The sequence below is a fragment of the Heterostelium album genome, assembly GCF_000004825.1.
Source record: "Heterostelium album PN500 unplaced genomic scaffold PPL_scaffold6, whole genome shotgun sequence".
Lineage (NCBI taxonomy): Eukaryota > Evosea > Eumycetozoa > Acytosteliales > Acytosteliaceae > Heterostelium > Heterostelium album.
The window spans coordinates 860,600-881,203 of NW_008805068.1; the positions used below are offsets into that span (position 1 = coordinate 860,600).

Consider the following 20,604-nt stretch of genomic DNA (forward strand, 5'->3'; position numbering starts at 1 on the left):
TCCACCAACAACAACAACAACACAATAAATAAACTTGCTCCAAAACCAGTTGATCTTCCTCCCATGGATGTGACAGTTAATCTCAAAAACCCAATCACCATAAAGAAAAAAACCATCAAACAAACCACTCACGATATCAGCAAAAAAAAACTTAAAATTTTTATTCACAAACAGCAAATTCCAATAATGTTTTTTTTAAAATTTTAGTTTTTTTTTTTATAAACTTTGATTTTTAATTTCAGTGCCGCATATAAATATCAAGATGTTCACCACAACATACCATATATTTATTTACCAAGACTATTCACATTTGTAAACAAATTATACACATTTTATAAATACATAATAAACATTATCATGACTTTTGGAACTATTTTTTCTTTCTATGGTAACCCAGGTATTTATTATTTGGTATTCAAACGAAATAAACTATTTTTAGAAATTAATTTATTTACAAATTTATTATTACAAACTAAAGGCAGTGGAAAAAGTACACTCTGTAATGCTAAATTGAGGAAAACAGTATTTAAATCTGGTGTGAGTGTAGGAACTGGATTGACAACTTTTTCAGAATCACATCAAGATGGAAACAATCTTATCATTGATTCTCCAGGTATGTATTTAAAAATATATTATATATTAAAAAAATATTAAAAAAAAACTTATCTAATTAATATTATTCCTCCAGGTTTAGCAGATCCAATAAAGAGAAATGAAGCTGCCAAACAAATCGAATCATCACTTAAAAAGGTACTTAATATTATTGATAATATTGATTATCCTGAAGGTTTATTAACAAATTGAAACTGTTAAAGAATGGCAATTATGTTATTGTGTTTGTAGTTACTTTAGAGTCAGGTAGAGTGCGACTTCAAGATGTTGAAACATTAAATAGTATTTTAAAGGCAATTACTGTTGAATTTGAATATGGTTTAATTATCAACAAAGTAACCAAACAAGTACATCAACATTTGTTGAGTTCACCTGCCAATCTTCAAGCTTGTATTCAAATGGTAGAGAAACAACCGCTGAGAACTCTCATTGTCAAACACATGTCCGAGCTGTACGATGAAGATAATGTTTTGGTTGAGGATAAAGAAACATTGGATTCTCTAAACGGTTTCCTTGAATCTTTACCAAGAAACTTTATTGAACAAAAAGATGTTACAACTGTTGAAGTCAAGGATTATGACAAGAAAGTGAAAGAGATGGAACTACTTATGACCAAGTTAACCGAGCAAATAGAATTGGAGAAAGAGAACAACAAGAAGTTGGGTGAGAAAACTCTGAAATTGGAAGCTGATTTAACGCAGCAAAGATTAGAGAGTAAAGAGAGTACTGAAAGAATGATGAATCAAATTTTGGATATGAATCAGAAACAGATAGAGCAGACTGCCGAGTTTCAAAGAAATATGCAAGAACAAATGAGACTGACCACTGAAGCATTGAACAAACCTCCTGTTATCATTGAGAAAGGTGGATCAGGTCCTTGTTCAATAATGTAGAATACTTAACAAAGATGTGTTGGAAATTATATTATTAATCTATTTGAATACTTTTAGATTCATATTATGCTGTCTAGATAATGTATATATATATATCAGTTGTATAAATCTTATAATAAGTTCAAATAAATTCACTCTTTTATTTAATTGCATTTTTTAAATAATTTGTTAAACAATTAATATTCAGAATTGCAGAGTCGATATTCAATATATTATTAGCATATAATAATATGAATTGTTGATCTAATCTTCTGATGTTAAATGTAAATTGTTCATTGGTGATTGTAATGTTTTTAATGCTTGATGGAATGTTCATCAAGTTATCATTGGCATCTATGAATGCAGTGTCGATTGATATCGATTGAATTGAAGGTGGCCAAACATTTTGTTCTACTTTTAATCGAAAATCATTGAAATCTATTATTTCCACTGATGCAGGTATTGACTGATCTGTTAATTTCGTTGATCGATTCAATTTGATTGATTTGATCGATGTGTTGTTTAATCGTTGGTTACCATCATTATTGAACGAACCATAATCGATAAACTTTAAATTTGGTAAATGATTACAACTGTTTATAATATCATCGAATTGAAAATTTCTGTTTACAGGAATTGAGATACTGATTAAACTTGTTGGAAGTGGTCCAATTTTATCATTATTGCTCAATGAAACCCTAGATAGATCCAATGTTTCTAAATGTTGAAGTGTTGAGAATGTATTTGTATAAACCGATGATATCTGAGCTTTAAATGAGAATTTACCAACCACACTGATATGCTTGATGTTGGAAGGTAACATTTCTCTACAAATGTTTATTGTTTTATAAAAATTGCACAAAGTCAAATGAGTGACACTCTCTGGAATATCACCGACTCTAATCAAAACCAAGCCGAGTGTAGAGACAGTAATTCGAAGTGTGTGTATCGATGTCAGATGTTTTATTCTTGGTAAATCGTTGGTGTGTATTGAAACTCTCTTTAGAGTTGATGGCATCTGATGTGTATCGTTGCCGATAAATATGTTAAAGATCCCCATGGCGTTGTAATCAAACTCTTCAAGGTTGGGTGGGAGTGATCCGACTTCAATTCCTCTACATCCATATCCATAAATCTCCAGAACTTTTAGTGTTCGTGGTAATAACGATACATTGATTGGATTATTGACGCTACAATCTAAAGATTCCAATTCCAATGGCAAGAACGATTCGTTAAACTGGAAAATAGAGATTATTTCTTTGATATTCGATGGAAGTTTAATGTTGTTTTGAAAATCACAATAGTTTGCCAAACATAACGAATTTGCATTGGATTTACTTATCATCTGAATAAGTTCATCATTAATCTCTAAATTAATTGATATAAATTAATAACTTTTTAATATGACTATGTTTTTAATTATCTACATACCACTAGTTTGAACAATCTCGACTGAATTTGGTCTAATTTTAAAAAGCTTCAGAAAAACAATGTACTCTTGTATTTCATCTTTCTCAACAATAAGTACAAGATGTTTTTTATTTATACTTTGATTGATTGATAGTTGAAATAACTCTTTATATGAATTCAATGTAAAGTTTTTATAAATATCGAAAGAACTTGAACTCATAAATGTTTCATTGTTGAAACAAAGATATTTATTACGATTATCAAACCATCTTTTACAAACTAAACTGAAACTGATTCTATCTATACTTTCATCTAAATTGTTTATTATTTTATTTAATAATATAAATGGTAGATTTATGAATTGCTGTTTATCTTTATTATCTGTACTACACATCTTTTACTTTGCAAACAAGTCATCAAAAGAAACAAAATAAAACTTTCATTAAACATGTAATAAATTTTTAAAAATAAAAAAATCAAAATAAATCAATTCTAATAATGTATACCCACAAAAACAAACAAATAAAATGATCACCATGCAAATAACATATTTTAAATCATTTTGTTTTGATCTTTTTTTTTTTACATTTTATTAGTATATTATTGAATATAATTATTATTCTTCAATGTTTGTTAAACTATCACATTTATTGTTGTCAAAGATAGTTAATTATCTTGATAACATAGATAGAATATGCTGCAGTTTAGTTTGTAAAAGATTGTTCAGTGAAAGAGATAAATATCTATTTTTTAATACAGATTCTTTAAATATCAATCTTTGTCAAGATATTGGTGATGATCACACTTGTATTGATTCAGACCCACAAGAACCACCGATATATAATATAAAGTGTTTATTTACATTAAAATCATATCAAACATCAATACTGGAATCACTCAATCAAAAGAGTAATTGTACACTGACATATGGTAGATATTTTTATCAAACAGACTATTCAGTAAATCCATGTAAGTTGTTAATAAAAGTATACACAAAAAAACTTAAATAATTTAACTCTATATGATCATTATTTTTAAATAGATAGCAGTCCTGAAGTAAAAATAAATAGATTGAAACCAAATATCACTAAAGTTAATATATGCGAACAATATAATAATAAATATTTAAAGGAAATCTATCGAGTGGTATCCAATTCAAATGTGTCCACTCTAAAAGGAATTACAAGCTTATCAAGAGTATTACCTGTGAATTTGACATCGATAACATTTAATGATGATTTAGATGAAGAGTTGTTCGCAGGTTATCTTCCACCAAATTTAAAGAAACTTAAATTCAAATGGTATTCCAGTTTTAATCAAGCTATAGAACCAGGTGTACTTTCAAATACATTAAAGAAACTGAAATTTGGAGAATGCTTCAATCAACCAATTGAACCTAATGTATTACCAGCATCTCTAACATTTTTAGAATTGGGATTAGATTTTAGTGAAACACTCCAAGTTGGTAGTCTTCCTCCAAATCTTAGGGTTCTTAAATGCTATGGTAACAGTGCGATATCAGATGGAGTGTTACCAAAATCACTTTGCACTTTGGAGTCTCCTTTATCATGGATGCCATTCATTAAATCACTTGACAATCTCACAACGCTAAGACTCTCTCAAAGTGATAGCTATTCTCTAGGTATCTCAGTAAACTTGGCAGATCTACCAGTTTCTCTTACAAACTTAAATATTTCTACTTCATGTATTCTCACCTCATCGATATCTCCTTCAATCAGATATCTCGATATACATCATACCGAATATGATATTGATGAAATATTCAAAGATCGATCACGTTACAATTTCGAAAGACTATGCGTAAATGGAGCCAAAAATGAATCACTTGACAATCTAAAGATCAAGGAGTTGAAACTACAATTTTACAAACATGCATCATTTATGAGAGATATTCCATTTGGTGTGGAAACATTAAATATTGGATATTTTGCTTTGAAAAATATTGTTGCAAAGGTGATTCCATCGTCAGTGAAGAAAGTCATTTTTCAAAACAACGAACCCATCGATCAAATGGATTTCAAAATTCCAGACTCTGTTGAAGAAGTCGAGATACTAAACTTTATAAGCGATAAACCATTATCAAGTTTCTTACTTCCAAACTCTGCAAAATCACTGACAATTCCTTTTGTAATGGTCCAACATGTATTAAGGTTTGACACGCTTCAATCAGTAACCAACTTTTGTTTTACAAGCAAAAATAGAGTAGATCTCTCTGTTCGAAAGATTTATGATAATTTTTATCTCATTTTCGGTCAATCCAGTGACAAATTCAATGCTGCAATTGTATCCAGTATTTCATCTCTATTCATTAATTATCTTTCTGGACAACCTTAATACCCAAATTAATACAACTACAAGTAAACAATATATTCAAAAGTACAGATTTAAATAAAATCTTAATAATAATTTTGTAAAAAAATATTGAATCTAGTTCTTTATTTATTGTATTTTTTTAAATAATTTGTTAAACAATTAATATTCAGAATTGCAGAGTTGATATTCAATAAATTATTTCCAAATAATAATATGAATTGTTGATCTAATCTTCTGATGTTAAATGTAAATTGTTCATTGGTGATTGTAATGTTTTTAATGCTTGATGGAATGTTCATCAGGTTATCATTGGCATCTATGAATGCAGTGTCGATTGATATCGATGATATTGAAGGTGGCCAAATATTTTGTTCTACTTTTAATCGATAATCATTGAAATCTATGATTTCCACTGATGTAGGTATTGACTGATCTGTTAATTTCGTTGATCGATTCAATTTGATTGATTTGATCGATGTGTTGTTTAATCGTTGGTCATTATCATTATTGAACGAACCATAATCGACAAACTTTAAATTTGGTAATTGATTACAACTGCTTATGAGTTCATCGTATTTGAAATTGGGAGTTGAAGGAAGTGAGATATTGATTAAACTTGTTGGAAGTGGTCCAATTTTATCATTATTGCTCAATGAAACCCTAGATAGATCCAATGTTTCTAAATGTTGAAGTGTTGAGAATGTATATCTATAATCTGATGATATCTGAGCTCTAAATGAGAATTTACCAATGATACTGATATGTTTGATGTTGGAAGGTAACATTTCTCTGCAGATGTTTAATGGCATACTATAATTGGTCAATGATAAATCAGTGACACTCTCTGGAATATCACCGATTCTAATAAATCCGGTAATAGAGACATTAATTAGAAGTGTGTGTATCGATGTCAGACGTTTTATACTTGGTAAATCGTCGGATAATAATGAAACTCTCTTTAGAGTTGATGGCATCTGATGTGTATCGTTTCCGGTAATTGTCTTATCAAAGAGTCCAACTACGCAAGATTCAAACTCTTCAAGGTTGGGTGGAAGTGATCTGACATCAATTCCTCTTGTTCCATATCCAGATATCTTCAGTACTTTTAGTGTTCGTGGTAATAATGATATGTTGATTGTATTATTGATGCTACACTGTAAAGACTCCAATTCCAATGGCAAGAACGATTCGTTAAACTCGAAAATGGAGATGATTTCTTTGATATTCGATGGAAGTTTAATGTTGTTTCTAAATCTACTAAAGTTTGCCAAAGACAGATTATTTACATTGGCATAACATTTCCTTTGAATAATCTCATCATTGAGCTCTAAATTAATTGATATTAATTAATAAATGGATGTAATATGGTTATAGAGTAGATAAACATACCATTAGTTTGAACAATCTCAACTGTATATGGTTTACTCTGCTTAAGAAAACGAATGTAATCTAGTATTTCATCATCCGGTGTAATAAGTACTAAAAGATGTTTCCTATTTATATTTTGATCAAATGATCGCTGAAATAACTCTTTGTATGAATTCAATGTAAAGTGTTTGTCAACTTTTATATCTCTTGAATTCATTAATGTTTCATTGTTGAAACAAAGATATTTATCTCTATTATCAAACCATCTTTTACAAACTAAACTGAAACTGATTATATCTAAGATTTGATCTAGATTGTTTATTATTTTATTTAATAATAGAAATGATAGATTTATAAATTGATAATTATCTGTAGCTATCTTGTTATCTGAATGAGACATTTTTACTTTCAAATGATAGATATTTTCACTTCTTGCTTGTTTTATAAAACGTACCTGTTATGTTTTAGTAAAAAAAAAATTTTATTATAAATATCTAAGATTTTTAGTTTTTTTTTTTTTATTATTTCTGAAGTAATTCTTTAAGATATTAAAGTATATTTAAAAGATAACTTTTCTATAATTGTGATAAGTTTTGTTTATTTGATAGATAACATTTAACTAAATCATTAATTTTGAAATTTTATACCTAATGAATCAACTGCAAACGTAGCCAACAACTTCTAAGAGCTGTTACAACTAGCTAATGTGAAGTTAGTTGGTTGAACTTATGAAGGAGAAAGTTCTCAGTGGCTCTACAATATCGTCAGCTGTAGATCCGCAAGCTACAAAGCAAACAGAGGCGAAGCTCTGTAAAACGAAGATTTAAGTTGACTTGAATATATTTTCAAGACTCATCATTCAAACTTTAAATCATATGCTCCACACTCAAACAAACCACGCACGCTATCCGCACAGTAAAAAAAAAACTTAAAATTTTTATTCATATTTAGCAAATTCTAATGTTTTTTTATAAAATAAACTTAAAAATCAAAGTTTATTTTAGGATAAACTTTGATTTTTAATTTCAGTGCCGCATATAAATATCAAGATGTTCACCACAACATACCATATATTCATTTACCAAGACTATTCACATTTGTAAACTAATTATACACATTTTATAAATACATCATAAGCATTATCATGACTTTTGGAACTATTTTTTCTTTCTATGGTAACCCAGGTATTTATTACATTTTATTCAAACCAAATAAACTATTTTTAGAAATTAATTTATTTACAAAGGCAGTGGAAAAAGTACACTCTGTAATGCTAAATTGAGGAAAACAGTATTTAAATCTGGTGTGAGTGTAGGAACTGGATTGACAACTTTTTCAGAATCTCATCAAGATGGAAACAATCTTATTATTGATTCTCCAGGTATGTATTTAAAAATATATTATATATTAAAAAATTATTAAAAAAACTAATCTAATTAATATTATTCCTCCAGGTTTAGCAGATCCAATAAAGAGAAATGAAGCTGCCAAACAAATCGAATCATCACTTAAAAAGGTACTTAATATTATTATGAAAATATTGATTATCCTGAATGTTTATTAACAAATTGAAACTGTTAAAGAATGGCAATTATGTTATTGTGTTTGTAGTTACTTTAGAGTCAGGTAGAGTGCGACTTCAAGATGTTGAAACATTAAATAGTATTTTAAAGTCAATTACTGTTGAATTTGAATATGGTTTAATTATCAACAAAGTAACCAAACAAGTACATCAACATTTGTTGAGTTCACCTGCCAATCTTCAAGCTTGTATTCAAATGGTAGAGAAACAACCGCTGAGAACTCTCATTGTCAAACACATGTCCGAGCTGTACGATGAAGATAATGTTTTGGTTGAAGATAAAGAAACATTGGATTCTCTAAACTGTTTCCTTGAATCTTTACCAAGAAACTTTATTGAACAAAAAGATGTTACAACTGTTGAAGTCAAGGATTATGACAAGAAAGTGAAAGAGATGGAACTACTTATGATCAAGCTAACCAAGCAAATCGAATTGGAGAAAGAGAACAACAAGAAGTTGGGTGAGAAAACTCTGAAATTGGAAGCTGATTTAACGCAGCAAAGATTAGAGAGTAAAGAGAGTACTGCAAGAATGATGAATCAAATTTTGGATATGAATCAGAAACAGATGGAACAGACTGCCGAGTTTCAAAGAAATATGCAAGAACAAATGAGACTGACCACTGAAGCATTGAACAAACCTCCTGTTATCATTGAGAAAGGTGGATCAGGTCCTTGTTCAATAATGTAGAATACTTAACAAAGATGTGTTGGAAATTATATTATTAATCTATTTGAATACTTGTAGATTCATATTATGCTGTCTGGAGAATGTATATATAGATCAGTTGTATAAATCTTATAATATTATAATAGGTTCAAATAAATTCACTCTTTTATTTAATGGCATTCTTTATATAATTTGTTAAACAATTAATATTAAGAATTGCAGAGTCGATTTTCAATAAATTATTAGCATATAATAATATGAATTGTTGATCCAATCTTCTGATGTTAAATGTAAATTGTTCATTGGTGATTGTAATGTTTTTGATGCTTGATGGAATGTTCATCAAGTTATCATTGGCATCTATGAATGCAGTGTTGATTGATATCGATTGAATTGAAGGTGGCCAAATATTTTGTTCTACTTTTAATTGATAATCTTTGAAATCTATGATTTCCACTGATGTAGGTATTGACTGATCTGTTAAATTGGTTAACCAATTCAATTTGATTGATTTGATCGATGTGTTGTTTAATCGTTGGTTACCATTATTGAATGAACCATAATCGACAAACTTTAAATTTGGTAATTGATTACAACTTTTTATAAGTTCATCGAATTGGAATTTGGGAACTGAAGGAAGTGAGATATTGATTAAACTTTTTGGAAGTGGTCCAAATATATGATTATCTACCAATGAAATCAAAGATAGATCCAATGTTTCTAAATGTTGAAGTGTTGAGAATGTATTTCTATAATCTGATGATATCTGAGCTTCAAATGAGAATTTACCAATGATACTGATATGTTTGATTCTGGAAGGTAACATTTCTCTGCAGATGTTTGTTGGTGAACTAGGATTATTGCACAATGTCAAATGAGTGACACTCTCTGGAATATCACCTATTCTAATAGAATTGTTAATAGGGATAGAAACTAGAAGTGTGTGTATCGATGTCAGATGTTTTATTCTTGGTAAATAGAAAGTGGAGAATGAAGCAATCTTTAGAGTTGATGGCATCTGTGTTGCTTCGTTGTTTGTCAATGGGCGATCTATTAAACCCATCAGGGTATGTTTGAACTCTTCAAGTTTGGGTGGGAGTGATCCGACATCAATTGATCCACATCCAACTATATTTAATACTTTTAGTGTTCGTGGTAGTAATGATACATCGATTGGATTATTAATGCCACACTCTAAAGATTCCAACTCCAGTGGCAACCTTGATTCTTTTATATGTAGTACAGAATGGATTTCTTTGATATTCGATGGCATTCTAATATTGTTTTGAAATCTAGTGCAAACTAGGACACTGATTGAATTAACATTAGTATTACTCATCATTCGAATGTGCTCATCATTGAAATCTAAATGAATTGATAACAATTAATAAATTGATTATTATATTAGAATATAATTGATAGATACCATGAGTTCTAATCATCTCCACTGTATTTGGTTTAAATTTCTGAAGAGCAACAAAGTAATCTTTGATTGTATTGTGAGTCAATGGATCCACAATAAGTACAAGATGCTTCCTATTTATATTTTGATCGATAGTTCTTTGAAATAACTCTTTATATGAATTCAATGTAAAGTTTTTATAAATATCGAAACTACTTGAACTTGTAAATGTTTCATTGTTGAAACAAAGATATTTATTTCGATGATCAAACAATCTTTTACAAACTAAACTGAAACTGATAATATCTAAGACTTGATCTAGATTGTTTATTATTTTATTTAATAATAGAAATGGTAGATCTATTCAAAGCGTGGTGGCAGGTCTTAAACAACCGAAAGTAAATTTAATATGGCACTCAAAAGATCAAAAAGGGGAGACAGATTTTTTGCAACTCAAAAAAAAATAAATCCCAGAAAATAAAAAAATCGAAAATGGTAAGCAAAATTTGTGTCAGAAAAACTTCTTTGTTTTTTTTTTTTTAAAAAAGATTTTTTTTTAATTTTTTTTTTAATTTTTTTTTTTTTTGTATTTTTTTTTTTTTTTAAATTTATTTTTAAAATTATTTATTAATATTATTTATTTTAATAATATAAGGATAATAATAATTCAGTTTTAAAAAGAACAGTGTCCCCAAATAAAAAATTATTTAATGATTATTTTGTTGTAGATGAAATTTATAAGTTAGCCACCAGAATCAACGGTCCTTTGCCAATGCCTGAGGAGACACTAGTAGTGAACCCAATACATGGAGTAGTGGACCTAACACAGGTGGACCCAATAGATGTAGACTTTACATTAGTGGACATAGTAGAGTTGGACCCTATGCAAATAGACCCAGTACTAGCTGTGGATCTAACACAGGTGGACCCAATTGACGCATACCCGACATTAGTAGAATTGGACCCAATTCATGCATACCCGACATTAGTGGACCTAGTAGAATTGGACCCAATGCCGCTAAACCAAGAAGGAGTGCGTGAAGACCATTTCTATGCCATCAGACCATTGTTTGAAACAATCAGATTAGATCTATCAACTAATTTGGCTGCATACTACTGTGCATCCAATGAATTAGCTCATGGTCAAGGTGCTAAATATAAGACTCCTCACACAGCTTTTAATCCATATACGATTACATCATTAGAGCGTACTCAGCTCCTTCATTATTTTAATCATCACTATTATGGTACCCAAATGATCCCTAAAGACTTTAATGATGGATTTTTCATCTTTCGTCATCATTACAACCACACAACAACCAATATTCCTATTTTGCCTCGACTTGGTGGAAATATTGAAGAATGTTTCCATTCTATAGACAATAATGAAATTTTAGATGATCTCAAAAATGGTCTACCAACTCAATGGGAGCAGAACAACAAAATCGATTTAAAAAGACAAAGTCAGAATGGTCTTTTAGAGTATGGTTTTTTTGATAGCAATGAAGAAGCAGAGGAATGGAGATATCATATCTGTATAATTAATTATTTGAAAATTAATATATATAAAAATCATATCTTGTTAACAACCGAGATGAAAACTCTCTATCAATAAATTTAAAAATTATATTCAACGTGACTTCGTTTTATTAATTGTATTACTTTATATTAAAAGTTATAAAATTAGATTTATTTTAATACATCGTAGAAATCATGATCCATTGCAGCGAGGATATCAAGAGTCTTGAGTTGAATTTTGACTGTCAAAAAAATTTTCGATAAATTCCTTTAAGTTTAGTGTGGTACTGAATGTTGAGCTGGAAGAAGTTGTAACTACGGGAGGAGAACCTATGTTTTGTCTTGTGGTCATGACAAATGTAGTGATCGCATTATCTTTCTTATGCCTTTTCATGAATTTACTTAATTCAACTTCGTCCACCTCGCTTTTACTCCTCTTTTTCGACAATTCAATTGTGATATCTGTTAAAACTCCAACTGATCTTTCAGATTTATTTTTGATAAGATCTAATTTACGATCTATATCTTCAGTTGATTCTGAGTATGTTGGAATTGCTTGCTTCATCTTACGTTCATCGTACAACTCTGAACCAGTTGTAACCATGTCTCTGATTTCATCACAAATTGGTTTAAAATCGGGATTGCGAGTTTCCACATGATATTTGATTTTTTCTGCTATTCGTATTAATCTTTTTGGTACCGTTTTAATATTCTTATTATTCTTCTCAGATCTGTGGTTTTTCTTATATATTACTGTAATTATTTTTATTATATTATCTAAAATAAGTTGATGTATACTATTATTACTATTATTATTGTTATTAATATTATTAATGTTGTTGTTGTCGTTGATTACTATAGTTGATTTCTGTAGAATATAACTTAATAAAAAGGAGATAAATATTGGAGAGTTGAAATAGATTTGTACATCTTTGAATTCGATCGTGCTGAAAAATTTAAAAAAATCAGGTGGATGATTTTCAAGTAAATCTGTACTTAAAGTTCTCTTTAAATATGATTTCACATTACCATTGGGCTGGCAAATATAGAAAAACATTGGTGTTTTCATTGAACAGAACTCCGATGGGACAATGAGGAGTTTAAGCTGTTGATTAATCTTGGCTGCACTTTGGGACAAAATAATAAGTTGTATTTTGTCACCAATGGCAATAGGCTTTGGAATGTCAGATAATTCAAAAGAACTAATCTCGAAGATTGGTTGAAGTGTTCCAACAAAAATTTTCTCTAAATCTTAAAAAAATAATTAGTTTAAATTTCATTTCGATTTTTTTATAACTTACATGTTTGTAGTATTTTGTTAAGTTTCTCTATTGATATACTTTGTTCATTTTGTATTCCGAATAGACCTGTATATTCATCATCAACAAGCTGAGCATCAGATAAAATTTTTTTATCTTTCTCTGCCTTCACCTTTATTATATCAAGAATTTGAGAATATACATTTGTATAAAATCCATCATGCAAACTAATGGTGTGTCGAATGTGCTCACCTCGCAAAGATCTTGCATCGTTAAACCCAAAGTTTAAACTCATTACAAAGAGTCTAATAGTGAGAATAGGAACATAATAGTGGGTATTCATTAATTGAATCAATGAATCATTGCCTTTGTTGTTGTTTCCATAGAAACCCAAAAATCTTTTCCAATTTGACTCGAAACCTTCATTGTTGATCATTGTTAAACTTAGTCCATGTTTCTTGCATATGCGCAAATACCGCGCAATATGTAATAGTATGTGAGTGTAATAAGTCATCTCTCTAACTCCAAAGAGATCGACAAACAGTGTTAAAAATTGATTGCACAACGTTTGAATTGAAACTATTTCATTGTCTGTCATCTCTTTAATCTCTTGACTTGTTGAATCCAGTTTATTAAAGACTTTCGATGCTTCCTTGAATACCAATGATAGACTTTCGCCAATTGGTAGATCGCCAAGCTTATTCTTATGAAATTGTTTCACAATCTTAGCTTCTTCGGTTTTGTCAAACTCTGAAAGAATTCCCGGTAAATATTTGAAGATTGCATCACATTCACCACCGGTGAGCATTCCAACCTCATCAACATATATATATTGACTTTGAGAAAACAAATTTGCTTTGGGATTTATACTTTTAAGCTCTGGAATTGATTGAAATGCTTCCAAAATGTAGGCAGTGAGATGTGTATGAATAGAAAAAGTTGATTTCAACAACTTTTCTGTTATTCTTTGTTTACCTAGTAAAATAATTAAATATTAAGTCAATTTTTTATAGAAATACAATTGATCTATGATAAGCTTACAATGAAGACTACAAATAATAAAAATTGCTTTAATAAGTAATATGTCCACGAGATTTCTACTATTGTTCGCACCTATATAAAAATAATTAATACCAAATTATAAATTGTTTTTTCCTTCAAGTTACATTAATTACAATTGGCTTCACCAGTGTGTTCGCATTTTATACCTGGAAAAAGATTATTTTCCTCATCTCTACAATTTACACATTTAGCATCATTAATCTGTGTTTCCAAAAGCGCGGCTTTGAAATAATCGGCTGATTTCTTACAACATGGGCAAGGTGATTCACCGTTATAATCTGATTTGTCTCTTGCGAGATTTTGAGCCATTTTTAGATCGATTGAGGAAAAAAATTTGATGGGAATTGTAACAACATCATTTGCAAAATTGAATGTAACTTCTTTAATAGAATTAATTTGTTCTATTACAGAAGAAAGAAATTTGGCAGTATTTGATTCTTTTCCAAAACCAATCCCTAACATAAGAATCGAAGAGCATGACTGTGAGGGTAAATTTGCAAGAAACAATGGGACTATGCCAATTCCAAACAACCCTTCATTAACTTTGGGTGTTCCATCAGATGATATCTTGAAGATGCCCATATTTTTAACCTTTTGCAAAAAGCTTTTGAAGTATTCAGATTCAAAAATCTTTTTACTATTCTTTAGCTGATTGATATTCTCAGTATCATTAGAATTGTCAAAAACACCATGTTTTTTTGAATCCATAAAAAAAATTGTGAAAGACAATTGAAACATATATTTGATGACATGTTCCACATTTAGACAAATGCTCGAAAAAACTGAATTTCTGGGTAAAAATTGTTTTCTAAAATCCAGTAGGAGTTGATAAAATCTTTCGCCAATACGATCATTAGATACTGAGTGTGCAATTGTCTCAACATGTTTTGATATGTCTCCATTGGTAAAATCACCAGCATTGCTCGAAGATCTTTGCCAGGGAGAGATAGGAAAGAAAATTGGATTGTCAACTTCCAAAGAACCCACTGAAGTGTAACCTACATTCACAATTGATTGCATTAACGTACATTCTGAAAAAGCTGACGCATTCCTAATACTGTTTGTTGATACCAATTTATCTGAAGTAGGTTTGAGAATATTGTTGCTGAGTAGAGACTGTCCATATGAAATTCCAAGGCATTTCGATGAGATTGTTGTTCTAATGATATGTTCCTCTTCAACTATTACTTTTATCTGAACACGATTGTCTTTACCATACAAAAGGTCTTGATATTTTGTGTTGCTATTTACTTCTGCAAAAAACTCTTCATTACTAACTTTAAAAATAGTAAACAACGATAAAATAATATTTATCAATGTCATTATTCTATTTTTTTTTGAATCTGTATCCTTTAATGATTTATATTCTTTTATATGTGCTCTATCTTTATTATTGGTGATATTGTCACTATTAACTATATCAATGAAAAACCTATTAAATGAACCTTGGGGTCTCACTACATTATCCGTTTCATCACTACGCCCAACAGAGATTGTAATTCCTGTAAAATTAAATACATGATCTTGTTCCATTTATTTCACTATGAATATAAAAATAAGTAAAACTAAATAAAAAATTGTGTTGTTGAACCGAAAGCAAAAAAAAAACTAAAAATTAAATAAAATCAAAACTAAAATTAAATAAAATAAAAAAAAAATACAATTATTTATACGAATATTCTTGACACCAAATTTTTAGATTCTCCACAAAACAAAACTGGCTCTTGCTTGTATCCATAAATCGAATAAAATTAAAAAAACCACTCTGATCACATTAACCCCACTAATTTTTAATTTTTACTTTTTTTTTAAAATTAATGCGCAGGCGAAAGTTGTTGGGAGCCAGTTTTGTTTTGAAAACATTTTTACACAACTGCAAAAAAAAGTGAAAAAATTGTATGGAAGTTTATTATAAAGATTGATAAAAAAAGTTTATAAATGAGTACTAGTCATTCAACCAGTTAAATGATCCACAACCAAGGTCTTTTTTGGTGGTTCAGCGCCACGAACGCAGGCAGCATCACATTTCCAATTACGGTATTTGAAATTACAAGTGACCATCCAAGTATAATGATTGTATACAAAAGACACACAATCTATCTTTGAATTGATTATATCTTTACTTGAAACAGATGTCCTTGCAAATACATTCTGGTGCCATCCATCGGTGTATAATGGTGGTAGCTTAAAGAGTTCTTCATTCATATTCGAATTTGATTTATACCTAGAAAAATCAAACTTAGTAGTTGGAGTTTGGACATCTTGATATCCAATACTATATTTTACTTTTTTGTTGGTCATCTTCATGTTTGTATCTGATAGTATTTAATTTGGTTAAATATAATGTGTACACGTATAAAAAAACAAATAAAAAAATAATTACTTACCTGTTTGATGCTTGTTAAAGTGTGCCACCAACACTCCAAACTCCACAGTTCCAATATCCAGATTTTTAACGCATTTTCCGCCACGTACCCCTAGTCTGTCATTGATTCTGTTTTCAGCCAGGAATAGAAACTGGTCCAACATTAATCTCTTATGTTGAAGCACTAAATCCTCTGTTGTAATACGAACTTCATTCCCGATATTGGTATTTTTGACGATATTCATCGATGTGCTCATCAATCTGTGTGGATCTTTACTTTGATTACATTTGATGGATGGAACTGTTACTGCTACTGAGTTGAACTGTCGGTCGTCCATGTTGCTCTCATCTACATTGTGTATATGATTTGTTGATATGGAAGATTCTGCCAGAGCACGTGCTGGGTGCAGTTGGACCGGATATTGCGGAGAATAGATATTTGGGCAAGAATAATACGATAATTCTACTTTTTTCAAGTGATGGACCATGGGAGTTTGAGATACTGGGAGACCAAAGACTACAACCTCAAGAGACTGGTCTGGAATGATTCTCTTATCATCAGCATCCACCCATATTATTTCTCTGCGAGGACAAGGAACCACTGGAGCTGCAGGAGCATTGATTGGAGACGGTGTTGTTGGAACTATATTTGAAGTATCGACTGGGGACTGATCGATAACTGGTATTGGGCTAGGTATTATAATACCTGTAGTTGGTTGTGGGGCAGTAATGATTGGAGACTGTGCAACCGGTGCGATGGGGGGTAGAACATCCTGAGTTGGTGCGATAACTGGAGTTGGTGCTACAGATGGAACAACTGAAGATACTACTTGTTTTGACTTGGATCTTCTTTTAGTCAATGTGGTTCTAGTTTCATAGCAATTTAGTCTTTCAGGGAAAGTGGATTTTCTTTTCTGTGAATTCTTTATTCATTTTCCCAAATTAGTATAAAATTAATAATCAAAAATTGATAGTTTTTTTTTTATAAAAATCAAAATGAAAATATATGAAAAAAAAATAATAATAATAAATAAAAAACAAAAATAAAAAAATAAAAATATAAAATAATAAATAATAAAGGAAAAAAAAAAAAAAAGTAGTGTGGGGGAAAAAAAAATCTTCAAAAAAATCTTTTTATGACGCAATATTCACTTACCATTTTTTTTTTTTTGTGTTGCAAAATATTTTAAACCAAATGAACTGTGGCAGGTCTCTCATCAAAATTTATAGTGGATCAGTCTCATATTAAATTTACTTTCGGTCTGCCACCACGCTTTGAATTGTTGTTTATCTGTATTAGACATCTTTTACTTGTTTTTGTGATTTTTCTTTTGAAGATCAGAGTCGTCAATAGTTTATGATCAAATTTTTTTATTTTTTACTTTTTTTATTATTTTTTTTTTTATTATTCTTTAAACTAATTTTAAACCCAGTTGGTCAATATAAAGAATACAATTTTACTCCCAGTTGCGCTTTTGGTAGTGGTCTTAGAATTGGAGATCTCTATTGACTTTGTCTTGGTTGATGTTTTAGATTTTGAATTGGGTGACTTTGGAGTTAATCCGTCAACATTGACTATACCTATTAATAAAAAGAATTAGAAATTATAAAGAATAGTTATGATATTAAAATAAACATACGTATATTCTCTTTTACCCATCTCTTCAAACCATTTATGACTATTGGAATTCTTGCTCGAAGAATTTAATTAAACAAGCAGGATTTCAAAAATATAAGAAAACTCCCGAAATAGTTGATGGACCTTTAATTCTAAAATAAGTAGAGCAGACCATATGACAAGATGTACAACTGACTCCTTTAGGATATTCAATTGAGATAGTTGTATCCTAAAAATTGCCAACTTTTTTGATATGTGATGAAACCTGGGCTATAACTTGGTTACAAAGACATGCTGCTGGTTTGTCGACTTCATAGCCAGATATGGTTGGCTCTTCCTTAATCTTAATTTGTGATGGTAATGGTGATGAAAGAGGTTCACTGTGGGACTTGTGTGTGGTATTGTTGTTGCTATATCAATGTTGTTCTTGTATTTATGAGAATTGATTTATAATTTATAATACTACAGTAAAATAAATCTTAATTTCAAATCCTAAGTAATCCTTTTTTAATAATTTAAATAAAAGGATGCTGGTAGATGAGATGTCTGTCATCATTTTTTAAATATATATATACAAGAACCAAACAAAAAAACAAACATTCAGTCAGAATTTTACAACACTCGAACAGATATCCAAGTACTAGTGTCGTTATATATATATATATATATATTACTCTTGTTATCTCTATAATAATAATAATAATAATAATCAATTAATACCTCCAAGATGTCTTGTATGTTTGTTGGCATACTTTCACTCTCACAGTACAATGCTCGTTACTTACAAGTTTAATCTTTCTCTATACTTATAGTAAGTAATGCGCTTGATGCCATTTTCGCGAGCAATCTTACCGATCCTTTGAAGCAACAATGCAGAGACCTTCTCAAGCGTGACATAAACGAGGCTGCATTCATTGTCGATTCATGGAACAGATCAAAAGTTGCCAATCCTCCTGATAATACTATTCTTGATGATTATCTTACCAAGATGATTGCCACTGCACCTACCACTGTAGTCGATACCACCAATGGTAATAAGTTTACTTAATCTACATACATACATATACACACATACATACACACTTACATACATTATTACCCTCTTTCAATAAAATACACCTATATAGTTCCTTGCATCTATCTTTACTCTTTGTTATTTTACATTGGTAAGAATATCATATTATAATATACATATAAACATATAAATATAATACTTACAACTTTGATATAAGATTAGGAATTACTTTGGGAATAGTTTTGGTACAAGGAATATAGATTTAATGAATGTACATTTTAGAATTATAATAATCCAAGCCATATCAGAAAAACAAGTCAAGATGATGGATGATGCTTTTAAGTCTATCTCACAAAATATAGACAAGCATTTTGAGATGATTCAAGATCACCTCAAAGATCTAAATCCGTTTGAGACGGTTTCGATGTCCAGAGTTAGCACAGATGCTTGGGTTAATACTCAAAGACGTTTGGGTATCGACATCGTTGATGCAAAAGCCGATTTTGGTCGTCCTTTCGCAGATACAATTTCCGGCTACGAATGGACCTATCAGACTGAACAACAACAGATTGATGCATGCCTTCAGTATTTCAAACTAAATTTTCAGTCCGCAGTTCCAGAAGTCAAATTTCAAGATGTATCAAAAATCCAACAATTCCTCACATCTCGTCTTCCATTGGCTGTTGGATTTAAAGGTACGTCAGATATTGTAGGCACTCTCTCCACCAATGACGCATTAGATGCAGTCCGAAGCAATATGGTGTTTGTCATTGAGTTGAAGAAAGACCCTATGGGTGGAGCTTTCTCAAATACCAGTATTAATCAGGCCAACTCTCAGCTCCTATGTGCTAACCATTATTCCACAAATCCAGTACTCCACATACTGACCAATCTTAGTAATCTTTGGAACTTCAGATGGTTATCACCTCCAGGACAGATCCTATCACTAAGTGCTGCATATCCATCAGAAGCTTATCGCCTGATGCAAATGTATGTTGAAAAGAGAACAGGTGTGTCATTTACAGGAAAGGCAAATGAAATCAACCCTTTTTTTTTGATGTTCCAAGTCAAAAACCTGCACTTCTTGAATCCACAATCGAAAAAGAACTGTCTCAAATTGACGATATAGCCAAAATTGAAGACCTTTTTGACATCCTTGAGCCATTTGAAGCAAAGCAATTGATTGTGGAGAATATGATGATCAGATCCTTAAATAGCTAGATGTAGTACCACTCAAACTACCATTGATATTGGCAAATTAATCACAATAATAAAAAAAAATGTTAATTATCTTTATTTATTTTTAAACAAATATTTAATTATATTACAAAGTTTTAAATAGTGTAATTTATTAAAAAAATGAATGAAAATGTTAATGTATTGAATTATTCATATTATTATATTAATGATCTTTGAATAACTTTTTGTATGAATTCAATCTGTTTTTATTCTTGTCAATTCTCTTATTGTCATCACTGTTTCACCAATTCATTAGTCAATGTCGAATAAATTTAAAG

At 30.0% G+C, this 20,604-nt stretch overlaps 11 protein-coding genes across 11 annotated transcripts; 6 read left to right on the top strand and 5 right to left on the bottom strand.

Moving 5' to 3' along the window:
• Window positions 1–357: 357 nt before the first annotated feature.
• Window positions 358–1,505, top strand: PPL_06920 (uncharacterized protein; the record flags this gene model as incomplete). The annotated part of the gene is made up of 4 exons (XM_020577770.1): window positions 358–397; window positions 479–613; window positions 689–787; window positions 844–1,505. 4 exons carry the CDS (start codon window positions 358–360, stop codon window positions 1,503–1,505), a joined length of 936 nt encoding a protein of 311 aa, XP_020432218.1.
• Window positions 1,506–1,644: 139 nt separating this feature from the next.
• On the bottom strand, window positions 1,645–3,288 carry PPL_06921 (uncharacterized protein; the record flags this gene model as incomplete). Its single annotated transcript, XM_020577771.1, has 2 exons — window positions 1,645–2,311; window positions 2,912–3,288. The coding sequence occupies 2 exons, from the start codon at window positions 3,286–3,288 to the stop codon at window positions 1,645–1,647; spliced, it is 1,044 nt and encodes a 347-aa protein (XP_020432219.1).
• Window positions 3,289–3,421: 133 nt separating this feature from the next.
• Window positions 3,422–5,116, top strand: PPL_06922 (FNIP repeat-containing protein; the record flags this gene model as incomplete). The annotated part of the gene is made up of 5 exons (XM_020577772.1): window positions 3,422–3,432; window positions 3,491–3,522; window positions 3,654–3,863; window positions 3,937–5,057; window positions 5,108–5,116. The coding sequence occupies 5 exons, from the start codon at window positions 3,422–3,424 to the stop codon at window positions 5,114–5,116; spliced, it is 1,383 nt and encodes a 460-aa protein (XP_020432220.1).
• Window positions 5,117–5,350: 234 nt separating this feature from the next.
• Window positions 5,351–6,996, bottom strand: PPL_06923 (uncharacterized protein; the record flags this gene model as incomplete). Its single annotated transcript, XM_020577773.1, has 2 exons — window positions 5,351–6,555; window positions 6,618–6,996. The coding sequence occupies 2 exons, from the start codon at window positions 6,994–6,996 to the stop codon at window positions 5,351–5,353; spliced, it is 1,584 nt and encodes a 527-aa protein (XP_020432221.1).
• A 744-nt stretch (window positions 6,997–7,740) lies between these two features.
• PPL_06924 (uncharacterized protein) lies at window positions 7,741–8,869 on the top strand (the record flags this gene model as incomplete). The annotated part of the gene is made up of 4 exons (XM_020577774.1): window positions 7,741–7,780; window positions 7,843–7,977; window positions 8,051–8,112; window positions 8,270–8,869. The coding sequence occupies 4 exons, from the start codon at window positions 7,741–7,743 to the stop codon at window positions 8,867–8,869; spliced, it is 837 nt and encodes a 278-aa protein (XP_020432222.1).
• A 145-nt stretch (window positions 8,870–9,014) lies between these two features.
• On the bottom strand, window positions 9,015–9,674 carry PPL_06925 (uncharacterized protein; the record flags this gene model as incomplete). The annotated part of the gene is made up of 1 exon (XM_020577775.1): window positions 9,015–9,674. One exon carries the CDS (start codon window positions 9,672–9,674, stop codon window positions 9,015–9,017), a length of 660 nt encoding a protein of 219 aa, XP_020432223.1.
• Window positions 9,675–9,799: 125 nt separating this feature from the next.
• On the top strand, window positions 9,800–11,865 carry PPL_06926 (uncharacterized protein; the record flags this gene model as incomplete). Its single annotated transcript, XM_020577776.1, has 4 exons — window positions 9,800–9,915; window positions 9,996–10,130; window positions 10,600–10,648; window positions 10,906–11,865. The coding sequence occupies 4 exons, from the start codon at window positions 9,800–9,802 to the stop codon at window positions 11,863–11,865; spliced, it is 1,260 nt and encodes a 419-aa protein (XP_020432224.1).
• A 74-nt stretch (window positions 11,866–11,939) lies between these two features.
• Window positions 11,940–15,622, bottom strand: PPL_06927 (uncharacterized protein; the record flags this gene model as incomplete). The annotated part of the gene is made up of 5 exons (XM_020577777.1): window positions 11,940–12,010; window positions 12,171–13,019; window positions 13,070–14,002; window positions 14,069–14,140; window positions 14,203–15,622. 5 exons carry the CDS (start codon window positions 15,620–15,622, stop codon window positions 11,940–11,942), a joined length of 3,345 nt encoding a protein of 1,114 aa, XP_020432225.1.
• Window positions 15,623–16,042: 420 nt separating this feature from the next.
• PPL_06928 (uncharacterized protein) lies at window positions 16,043–17,613 on the bottom strand (the record flags this gene model as incomplete). The annotated part of the gene is made up of 3 exons (XM_020577778.1): window positions 16,043–16,364; window positions 16,473–17,368; window positions 17,611–17,613. 3 exons carry the CDS (start codon window positions 17,611–17,613, stop codon window positions 16,043–16,045), a joined length of 1,221 nt encoding a protein of 406 aa, XP_020432226.1.
• Window positions 17,614–18,799: 1,186 nt separating this feature from the next.
• PPL_06929 (uncharacterized protein) lies at window positions 18,800–19,120 on the top strand (the record flags this gene model as incomplete). Its single annotated transcript, XM_020577779.1, has 2 exons — window positions 18,800–18,806; window positions 18,885–19,120. 2 exons carry the CDS (start codon window positions 18,800–18,802, stop codon window positions 19,118–19,120), a joined length of 243 nt encoding a protein of 80 aa, XP_020432227.1.
• A 292-nt stretch (window positions 19,121–19,412) lies between these two features.
• Window positions 19,413–20,596, top strand: PPL_06930 (uncharacterized protein; the record flags this gene model as incomplete). The annotated part of the gene is made up of 2 exons (XM_020577780.1): window positions 19,413–20,097; window positions 20,583–20,596. The coding sequence occupies 2 exons, from the start codon at window positions 19,413–19,415 to the stop codon at window positions 20,594–20,596; spliced, it is 699 nt and encodes a 232-aa protein (XP_020432228.1).
• Between the last annotated feature and the right edge of the window lie 8 nt (window positions 20,597–20,604).